Here is an 11758-nt window from a genome sequence, read left to right on the forward strand (position 1 = left end):
AACAATTAGAACTACTAGCAAGGCAACACGTATTGCATCAACATCAGCTATCCAAACTACAGGAGCAATATTGGCCGTTATAACTGTTTCCTCCTCCCGATGTATCAGGCCAGGAACTGGCTTCGACAGCCAAGCCAAGTACTTTAGTGCAAGAAACCACAGAGGTAACGAAAAAAGCAGCTGCAACCACTCAGAAAGTAATAACAGCTGCACCTATTGATGAAACAACCTCAGTCAAAGCTACTGGAGGTGCAATAACAGAAACACCTACTAAGGGAGTAACTACAGTTGCATCAACCGAGGAAGTAATAACAGCAGGACCTCCTGAGAGAGTAACAACAGTTGCACCTATTGAGGAGAAAACAACAGTAGCATCTACCAAGGAAAGAACAACAGTTGTAACTACTGGGGAAATAACAACGGCTGCACCTACTGAGAAAGAATCAACAAGAGCACCAACTCAGGGAATGACAAGTGCTGTGGCAACTGAGGAAATAACAGCTGAACCTGTGATGGAGACAAGCACACCTTCCCCTACTGAGGAAGCAAAAACGCCTTCGGCAACTGAGGAAGCAACAACGGGTGAACTTATTAAGGAAATAACGACAGTTGGACCTACTGAGAAAGAAACAACGGCTACAACAACTGAGGAAGCAACAACAGCTGCACCTACCAAGGAAAGAAAAACAACTGTGCCAGCTGAGGGAACAACAACAATAGGTGTAACTGAGAAGGTAACAACAGCTGAACGTGTTGCGGAGACAACTGAAGCTGCACCAACTAAGAAACAAACAACGACTGCACCAACCATGGCAGAAACAACAGCTGCACCAACCGAAGAAATAACAACGGCTGCATCAACCGAGGAAAAAACAACAGCTGCACTAACTGAGGAACAAACAACAGTTACCATGACTGACGAACAAACAACAGCTGCACCAACCGAGGAAGAAACAACACCTGCACCAACTGAAGAACTAACAACACCCGCACCTTCTCAAAAAGTAACAACGGCCGTATCAACTGAGGAAATGACAAAAACCGCAATAACTGAGAAACTAACAACGGCTGCACCAACTGAAAAACAAACAACATTAGAACCAACTGAAGACCAAACGACGGCTTCACCAACTGAAAAAGAAACAACGGCGGCACTAACACAAGAAATAACAACAGCTGCACCAAGTGAGGAGGAAACAACAGCCGCACCAACTGAAGACCAAACAACAGCTTCACCAACTGAAAAAGAAACAACGGCGGAACCAACTGAAGAAGGAACAACGGCGGCACCGACTGGGGAGGAAACAACAATTGCACCAACTGAGGAACAAACAACGCTAGCACCAACTGAAGAAGGTACAACGGCGGGACCAACAAAAGAAGGTACAACGGCTACACCAACTGAGGAGGAAATAAAAGCTGTACCAACTAAAGAACAAACAACAGCTTCACCATCTGCAAAAGAAACAACAGCAGCACCAACCGAGGAACAAACAACACTTGCACCAACAGAAAAAGAAACAACAACAACACCAACTAGGGAACAAACAACAGCTGTACCAACTGAGGGAGAAACAACAGTTGCACCGACTGAAAGACAAACAACGGCGGCAGCAACTGAAGATATAACAACGGTTGCCCCAACTGAGGAAGAAACAACAGCTGCACCAAGTGAGGAGGAAACAACAGCTACACCAACTGAAGACCAAACAACAGTCTCACCAACTGAAAAAGAAACAACAGTGGCACTAACTGAAAAAGAAACGGCGGAACCAACTGAAGAAATGACATCAGTTGCACCAACTGAGGAAGAAACAACAGTTGCGCCAACTGAAAAACAAACAACGGCGACACCAACTAAAGAAATAACAACAGTCGCACCAACTGAGGAAGAAACAACAGCTGCAACAACTGAAAAAGAAACAACGGCGGAACCAACTGAAGAAATTACAACAGTTGCACCAACTGAGGAACAAGCAACGCCTGCACCAACTGAAGAAGGAACAACGGACAACGGCGGCACCAAGTGAGGAAGAAACAACAGCTGCACCAACTGAAGACCAAACTACTGCTTCACCAACTGAAAGAGAAACAACGGCGGCACCAACTGAAGAAAAAACAACTGCAGCACCAACTGACGAAAAAACAACTGCAGCACCAACTGAAGAAACAACAGTTTCACCGACTGAAAAAACAAACAACGGCGGCAGCAATTGAGGAAGTAACAACAGCTGCAACAACTGAAGACCAAACAACAGCTTCACCAACTGATAAATCAACAGCGGCACCAACTGAGGAAGAAACATCGGCTGCACCAACAGAGGAGGAAACCACGGCTGCACCAACTGAGAAGGAAACACCAATTGCACCAACTGAGGAGCAAACGACAGCTGCACCAACTGAGGAAGATACAACGGCCGCACCAATTGAGGAGAAAACAACAGTTTCACCGACTGAAAAACAAACAACGGCGGCAGCAATTGAGGAAGTAACAACAGCTGCAACAACTGAAGACCAAACAACAGCTTCACCAACTGATAAAGAATCAACAGCGGCACCAACTGAGGAAGAAACAACAGTCTCGCCAACTGAAAAACAAACAACAAAGGCAGAAACAGAAGAAAAAACAACCGTTGCACCAACTGAGGAAGAAACAACAGCTGCACCAACCGAGGGCCAAACAACAGCTTTACCAACTGAGCAAACGACAGCTGCACCAACTGAGGAAGATACATCGGCTGCACCAACAGAGGAGGAAACCACGGCTGCACCAACTGAGAAGGAAACACCAATTGCACCAACTGAGGAGCAAACGACAGCTGCACCAACTGAGGAAGATACAACGGCCGCACCGATTGAGGAGGAAACAACAGTTGCACCAAGTGAAGTACATACAACAGCTGCACCAACAGAGGAGGAAACAACGGCTGCACCAACTAAAGACCAAACAACAGCTTCACCGACTGAAAAAGAAACAACGACGGCACCAACTAAGGAAGAAACAACAGCTGCACCGACTAAGGAAGAAACCACGGCTGCAGCAACTGAGGAAGAAAGGACAGCTACACCGACCGAAGAAGATACAACTGCCGCACCAACTGAGGAGGAAACAACAGTTGCACCAAGTGAGGAACAAACAACAGCTGCACCAACAGAGGAGGAAACAACGGCTGCACCAACTGAAGACCAAACAACAGCTTCACCGGCTGAAAAAGAAACAACAACGGCACCAACTAAGGAGGAAACAACAGCTACACCGACTGAGGAAGATACAACGGCTGCACCAACTGAGGAGGAAACAACAGTTGCACCAAGTGAGGAACAAACAACAGCTGCACCAACAGAGGAGGAAATAACGGCTGCACCAACTGAAGACCAAACAACAGCTTCACCGACTGAAAAAGAAACAACGACGGCACCAACTAAGGAGGAAACAACAGCTGCACCGACTAAGGAAGAAACCACGGCTGCAGCAACTGAGGAAGAAACGACGGCTGCACCAACTGAGGAACAAACAACACCTGTAGTAACAGAGGAAGAAACAACGGCTGCACCAACTGAAGACCAAACAACAGCCTCACCAACTAAAAAAGAAACAACGACGGCACCAACTAAGGAGGAAACAACAGCTGCACCAACTAAGGAACAAACCACGGCTGCAGCAACTGAGGAAGAAACGACAGCTACACCAACTGCGGAAGAAACAACGGCTGCACCAACTAAGGAAGAAACAACAGCTACACCAACTGAGGAAAAAAACAACAGCTTCACCAACCACTGTCAGCACCACAAAAAGTGTTACTTCGCCAAAGCCAACTGTGGATATCACAGACAGTCATGGAGCTGAGAATGGAAATGGTATTGAGAATGGTAATGGCACAGCTGTAATCGGCAGAGGTGAACAGGGTGGTAAGTATTATATTTGTGTATAATTAGTTTAGCAAGGGTAAGACTTGATAATCTCTTAGAGGGGTTAAGAAAGGTATATGATATACCTCAATGTTATAAGCAATGGTAGCCAAAGGTCATGTTCTATCATATCATGCTTAAATCTCCACGCAAAAACTTCTAAAGAATGAAAACCTACTTCGTAATCCCCAAATGTGTTTATCACTTTTGAAGGCAACAAAACAGATAACGGAACAGAGCAATGTAAGGGGACTATGTGCGAGGATGGAAAGATGTGCCGCATTGTCGAAAATAAATCACCCGAATGTTACTGTCCAACTGAATGCAATGACGATCCCGATCCCCACTGCTCTGTGTTTCTGGAAGATTATCACAACCTGTGCGAGGTTCATCGCCACGCCTGTAGGATGCAGATCAACGTTGCTGTGAGGCACCGTGGACGATGTGAAGGTATTCGATTAATCCAACATAAATAGTATAATTCTACTTTCCGATTGAGTAATTTTGACTGAATTCGTTCTGTGATTGGTCAAGAAAGCAGGTGCTAACGGTTAACCGATATTCACATGGTGGTTCACTTTTTCTCGCACTTCACGCACTTTTTTGTTTGAAGGAGATAATCATTAGCTTCGTGTTTTATTTCTTCTTTAGTATGGTTGTTATCATGTCAATTTTAATTTTGGCGATCCAACTCTCAATCGAGATTTGCACAAAAATACAAGCAGCGTTTATCCTATTTTCTGTACCGGACGTGAAGCACACGGCTCGGGACAAATTAAGGAATCAACAACCGCTAAACCAAAATAGAGAGGTCTCGTTGACCTTACTGTTAGGCGCAATGCAGTTAACATTATTTGTCACTCTTTGCATACGTTTTACCTGTAATCAACTACAGTTGTACAAACCTGGTACATATTTTATTTTTACCATTTTCAGCGTATGCAAAGGGTCAGCAGATCTCAAAACTGGTCGACGAGTCCTTCGTTCCAATCAATGAATGTACCGAGGAAGAACTTCTACAGTTTGCAGAACGCTTCCTAGAATGGGCAATGATAAATAAAGAAATTTATGACAGTGATGATCCAGCATCCCTTGATCTTGAAGGTCTTGTCAACCAGGCAAGGCTGCTTGGATTTACATCGTTAGAGAAAACAGAAATATTGACGGTAAGAATAGAATCGAGTTCAGATGAATGTAAATTGTTCGCGCTCTATGTATTTTGACCATTGTGTTACGCATTGGCGGGTTAGGCTTTAGACTCAGTTGAAAACTACCCTGTATATGCCTTTGGTAGTCTCAGTGTTGAAGTAATTTATGTCATTTATGCAACGCTTTAATTTTTTCTGAACCATTCTTCGATTATCAGAATGTTAATCATGTGTGCACCTCCCCTAGTTCCAATTTGACGACATCGATTCAAACGGAGATGGCTTTCTAGATAAAGGTGAAGTTGATGCTATGATGGCGCATATTCCTCACGAGGAATGCCTGTTTGGGTTCATGATTTCGTCTGACTTGGACGGGGATCACAAGCTTAACAAAAAGGAATGGTTTGACTCCTTCAAGTATGTTGGTAAGTATTTTTGTAAATCAAGGATCACACAGCTAAACCCGTAACCTCTTTAGTGGACAGTCCCCCTAAAACTTAACTAGACAACTAGTCAGTTGCACGCAAATTAACAACTGATTCATACGTCAGTGTGCGTATATCATTGCATGAAGTTTGTACCAAGTTTGGAGATGACAAAAAGCGCGTAACACACAGCTGATGTTGAACGACTTTTGATAAGGTTAGGGTAATATTGTTAAAGAATAAATTCGTTGCGTTCGCTCAAAATTTAGCGAGTACAACGAGAGTATAAAGTACGCTCGCGCATTTGATTCTGGGCTCACAAATTTACTAACTCTGTTATAGAGAGGTAGTTTGAGTGGGACAACGCACTTGACCAATTCAAAACTGTACGGTTCATAAGACTCAAAATTTTTTTTAAATTTAAAGAACCGTTTTTCTTTTTTTCAGAAAATGCAGTAGAAGAAGACGAAGAAATAGACAGCTAACTTATTATAATTAATAACAATAATGATAATAATAATAATAACTAATTGATAACACAACCAACTATCGCTCAGCGCTTTAGAATGCTTTAATTCGTTGCAACATGAACGTTACCACGGCAGGCGAGGAAAGTTCGAAATCTTAGCGAGTAATGACGAAAGTCACGTCCGTATATTTCTCTCGATGAAAGTGTTTAGAGTAACAGGTTTGGTTAAAATGGAGCTTTCTATAAGTGTTCAGCTCGGTGAAGTGTCAAAGCAACTCTTCCTCTGCCGTTATGTTTGGATTGTGAGTAGATATCTAAAGTTCAAAACGATAACTTTTTCATTCAATTTCTTATATCCCTAAGTTACGTTATATTTTTAAACTAAGCACAGTAACTACGACTTCATAGTACTTCATAATATAAATAGAATTTGCGATGCTTTTTCTAATGGCTTTTTAGGATTATGCTGTAATCATTTTTGGACTGATGAGTCAGGATACAAGCATATGTCAAATAATTCCAATGGCCAGTGAATCTATTTTAAATTTCTAGTTGATATTCTGTCTCTCATCACTCAATCAGGAAGTGCTGGCCTGACATGCAATGCTACTCCCCTTTCCCCCCCCCCCCCCCTCCCTCCCTCAGCCTTCAAAACACTGTCAGGCCAGTTGGTTCTCTTTGAGAGCTTTTGTGTATTAAAAATGAAGCTGTGATTATTTTATGGTGCAGAAGCCTTAGAAATGAGGTGTGCTCATATCTTCACAGTATCTGCACCTTAAGGAAGAAGCACCAAGCTCTTAGTTGGTTGCCACAAAGAAATATGCAAAAAAGTTCTTGAGATTAAATACTTTAAATTACAAGGATAGACTTGAGAATGATTCCATTTCAGTGAATTCAAATCTTCTGGACAAATATTAATTATTAAGTAGGAGCTGTTGCAATTTAAGGAAGCATGGGAGATATAATATTTATATCTCATGTGCATGATATTATTTTTTCTCTTTTGTGAAAGAGGTCTAGTGATGACAGTCTCATAATACACATTCTGCTGTTTTGGCAGTATGCCTGGACCTCAAAATCCAGGATATTAAAATGTTGTTACTGGATGTGGATTTTGAATAGCCATTGCTTATTTCATACAGTTTTAAAAATGAGTATACATCAGATAATGTTACTGAATAGGGAATACTACCCTCAAACACAATAGACCTGATTCAATATTTCCTCTCCTAGTAATGTAGCAAAGAAAATTTGGTGTTTTCCTGGATAGATAACACCCTCTAGCTGATGTGCTTGTTTTATTGCAAATCAGTTTGTGGGATAAAAGATATTTTTATAAGGAGAAGTAAGATTTGTCAATCAAGTATGGGACTTGAAGAGGTGGGGAGCTTTAAGGCCATGGAGTTAAAGCCCTTGTGTCCCCCCTGAACACTTTATAGGGATTTCAAAGCTGAATCAGGAGGATAGTAGGTGGCCGCAATGTTCTAGAAGCAACTAGTATCTTTGATAGTAGTTCTTTTGGAAGCTTGTTCTAAAATAAAGTGTCTAGCTTAAATTAAAAAAACACCAGGGGTGCCTGCATTCAAAACCGAATTTTGTGGTTTAATATTAATATGCCTTTGACACCTGGTTTCATAGCTGCTTTGCTTTTGTTCTGTTAAACTCATTAAACCATGCTGTAGCCATTGAGTTGATATGACCATGTGATTTTTAGAGGAATATATTAGGAAAATTTTCTATATCAATAGAGGAAAGCTACTTGAATATACTATATTTCAAAGGCACTCCTAGTGCGAAAAATGTAGTACCAGTAGTAATTTTCAGGACCAATTATTGACTTAAAATTTAGCCTCCTAACCCTGATTGGATGGCAGGAAAATAGTGAAAACAAATTTAGTTTTGCCTTGCAAATATCTATGTGCTATTTAAGAACCACCTTAAGCAGAAAAGTGAATAAAATTGTCAATTATGCTACAACTGAGATTTGTCATCAGGGAAAGGGGGGTGGGGGAGAATGAAAAAGAAGAGAAAATTGGGAAAACAGAGATTCTGGTGTTTAATGTTATGGAATGGGGAGGGGGGTAGGTTAAGATTTAAAAGGTCTGATGGAAAAAGGTGAACTGGGAAAATTTGACAACTTGGTTTAACAAGGCCAAGTTGATGATGCATGATCATCAACTATTCTAATGTAAGCTATATCTATACCAGTCAGCTGGTATAGATATAGCTTATATTTGTCTAAACATTTTATGAGCCTGGCGGGAAGGCATACACAAACTAAGGGAATGGGATATGTTTTGCACAGCCTCGCCCAATCAAATCTCATCCCAATCACCAAATCACCTAAATCTCTTGATGCTCTATGTCAAGAAATGTCAAGTTACAGGAACGCTACCAATAGCTTTTATCTGCAGCTAACAGCATTTCAACAATTCATACTAGTTTACGAAAAAAGAAAAATAAGATTTGAGATCACTGCGTAAGGCCTTGGAATTACAGGGAGAAGACATATATCTCAAGACTTCCCACTCACTTCCCCAAGCTCAAGAACTATAAAAGAGTAATTTTGCTAGTTGTTAAACTAACTATCATTCTTTACTTACTCACTCAATCTTTCTGCACTTTTATTTTAAAACAACCAAAAACGTCATCCGTGTGCTCGAAAGCTTGCATCTGATAAATTGAAGAGGTCACGATAAGTCCCCTTAAACCCCCTCCCCTCCCCTGCTCGCTGGCAAGATTTCCGTACAGCCCAATACCTCCCTACGCAGACAGGATAAAGAAAACAATGGCGTAAGCAATCGATCGTTTGGGAATGTGTCTTGGTTTTAGAATAGTATGATGTTAGATGTCTCCGGGACATACTGGCCAAGTCCTATTCAGTATTATTGGCAACACACGGAAGATTAATATGCCTTGTCGAAAACCGCACGTGATACTAAGCTTGAAAACAAGAGTGTGTTATCAACCCAAGATGTCTAGGAAATAATCCACTCTCGCGTGAGAAGCTTTTAGTTTAAATAGCAGACGTTTACATTACTGATAAGCAAAAAACTCGTTAATTTAGTGGATAATCTCCTTACCTCGTTCAAGCGCCGCGTAATGAAGCGTGATTTGCTCCTGACTTGTCTAGTTTTTGTTAGATTTTTGGAAATGTTTGTTGAGGAAAAACTACAGTGGCCCACAACTTTCATGGCAATCCTAAAGAGCTCACGGCTAAACCAAAAGGCTTTTGGTTTTGCCGTGAGCTTTTCGGTTTTGTCGTAACAGTTGTGGGCCAAAACACAAACCGTGGAAAAAACTCTTTGCGACCTGCCTACTTGTTGGTGCGTAAATTATGTTTCATGAAGCCTTAAGAGAGAGAAGGAAGTGAAAAACGATTCTCTAAAACGATTCTTTGTGAGGCCAAATGAAAACTGGTATTTCTCGATAAAAAAAAAAATAGAAAAGAAATTTCAGTGACCCCGACGTGACTTGAACACGCAGCCTTCTGATCTGGAGTCAGACGCGCTACCATTGCGCCACGGAGTCCCACGCGAAGATTATAGGTGAAATTTATATATTTAAACTCATTAAAATGATACAATATTTCTATGGTTTGTCCATTTTCCACTATCAACTAACGTTTGATCCAGTTATGGGTAACTTGTTTTCGTTTGTATTAACTCGTAATATTCGGGGGAAAAGTGTATTTTGCGACTATTTAAAATTGCTTTCAACAACCACCAGCTGCAGGTGGACACGAATTGAAATCTGAATAAATTTTCCATTTACAAACGAAAACAAAAATGTTCGCGAAATGCAAAGAAACTAGGAATGCACTAACTGGTTCTAGCCATGATATCAGCTAATATTCACTATCTCAATTATTTATCAACATATTTTTACTTTCCGTGAACAGAACAAAGAAGATGAAAATGTCATAGCAACAGGTTTTTAGGTTTTGATCTTCTGGCAAGCTTGAATCGCTATTAGAACAGGTTTAATATTTTGGTTCTTTGTTTAGCTCAATAGAAAGAGAGAAAATAAATTAAATTCTTGTGGCGAACACTTGGTGTCATTTAAATGATGGTTTGTTTGCCAGACATCAAAAAGCCCATAACATGTCATTAAGAAAACATCGGTGTAGTAATAATATAACGAGCCATTTACCTAACATTGTGTTACCGCTCATTAAATATGCATAGATCTTGTTGTTACCCGTTTTTGTGGCGTCTCTCAAGCTTCCTTTTCTTGGCAAATTTTCAACCAAACGAAAAGACAGAGGAATAGGGGCAAAGCTTGAAGGCCAAGGCGGTGTTTGTTATCGCCGAGCAGAATTCTACCGCTCCACTGCAAGTCTTCTCCGTCGAAACCAATCACGATCGTTCGCAGGTTGCCTTCTCACCTGAGTGGGAAAATATTATTCATCAAATTCTTTCATCTGAGTATCGTTCCCTGGAGGCAGCACAAATTAGTGGTCTGAGCAAAGGAGTTCCCTGCACAAACAGAAAATATTACTCACCCTGGTGTATTACGTGCGTGTCAAGTTCCTGGGAAAAAATCTTTCAAGCGAGACTTTAAAACTGCAGATAAAAGTTCCTTTGAAGGAATTGGTTTTGCTTCCCCAAAAACCGGAAACAAATGTAGAGTCGTCGATGGAGTGAAATCAATTCGATATTTTTATTATTTTTCGCTGCGCGCATTGAAATACAAACCGAACGTGTGTTCGCAGCGCTAAAGGAATATCAAACAACATTTAGCCTTCTAACAAATTTTTAACACAGTATTGCAATTTCTTCACGGCAGTAAAACTTAAAACTAAGAATGAGTTACTACCAGCAACCTTCGTTTCAACCGCCACATTACTACCCAGCCAACGACAGCGGAATTCCCTTCCAAAGGGAATTCCCTCCGCCGAATACAGAAGTCTACACGAGCCAGCCATACCAGGCATATCCAATGGTTGCGCCACAAACTACTGTATTCATCTATGAAGATCAACCGGCCTTTCGTCAAAGAGATGATGGTCTTTTCGCCGCTCTGTGTGCAGCATGTCTGTGTTGTTGGCTGCTTCCTCCATTGACATGGCATTGATGTTGTTGATATCAAGGGATAACGGTTCAAGCGAATTGCAAACTGAGATTGCCGTTTGATTTAAATTTTTTGGGGTTCCCTGTGAATCTGACGGTCGCATTCAAACGACTCAACTGCACGAAAATGGTACGGTTAGCTGAAATGGACAAAATTATAAAGCTAAAAGATAAAGCTGACGGAATGCAGTGAAAGACTGTGTCCATGCAAACGAAATTAACGAGAGCAACAATTTTATTCTGCAAGTACAAATCTCTTTCCAAAAGAACTTTCTCTTTCGAAAATTTTGTATTTATTTGTGTGTTTTAAATTAGAGAAAGACCAGTATTTTAAATTTTTTTTAAAGAATAATTTGCATAATTCTTCAATAACATTTCTTGTATTGTATAAATTTACTGCCTCACCTAAAATCCATCCGTGGTTTGTTTTCAACCCAGCTCGAAGTTTATTATCCGTGGCTCGCATATCGGTAATATGTTCACTTTTGCGTTAAGTATAATTATTACAAGTGCTGTCTTTCAAATAAATAACAAAAGTTAGACACATTTAATTCTGTACAACGTAAGTGTTCATAAATTCATAATCAGTCGCTGGTAAACGCACATAAAAATCTCAAAATCATATCATATTTAAGACGTCATTTATGCACTATTCGAAAAGCAAGTACCTAGCTTAACGAAGTAATAATGCATGTCTTTTTTATCTGTTAAAGCGTAATTAATTGAAATTTTAGG

General features: G+C 40.6%; 2 protein-coding genes and 1 non-coding gene across 3 annotated transcripts; 2 read left to right on the top strand and 1 right to left on the bottom strand.

Moving 5' to 3' along the window:
• Positions 1-99: 99 nt before the first annotated feature.
• On the top strand, positions 100-4263 carry LOC136278243 (mucin-22-like). The gene is given in 5 exon segments (XM_066161737.1): positions 100-138; positions 195-2000; positions 2002-2203; positions 2259-3909; positions 4123-4263. Coding segments are annotated over 4 exon segments (3636 nt in total). The 3' UTR covers positions 3848-3909; positions 4123-4263.
• LOC131782382 (SPARC-like) lies at positions 4164-5967 on the top strand. The gene is made up of 4 exons (XM_066161738.1): positions 4164-4359; positions 4846-5075; positions 5305-5482; positions 5930-5967. Exons 1-4 carry the CDS (start codon positions 4164-4166, stop codon positions 5965-5967), a joined length of 642 nt encoding a protein of 213 aa, XP_066017835.1.
• A 3443-nt stretch (positions 5968-9410) lies between these two features.
• Positions 9411-9482, bottom strand: Trnaw-cca (transfer RNA tryptophan (anticodon CCA)). Its single transcript has one exon. It is a non-coding gene; the product is annotated as a tRNA-Trp (tRNA).
• Positions 9483-11758: the final 2276 nt, after the last annotated feature.

This window comes from Pocillopora verrucosa, chromosome 14, assembly GCF_036669915.1.
Source record: "Pocillopora verrucosa isolate sample1 chromosome 14, ASM3666991v2, whole genome shotgun sequence".
Lineage (NCBI taxonomy): Eukaryota > Metazoa > Cnidaria > Anthozoa > Scleractinia > Pocilloporidae > Pocillopora > Pocillopora verrucosa.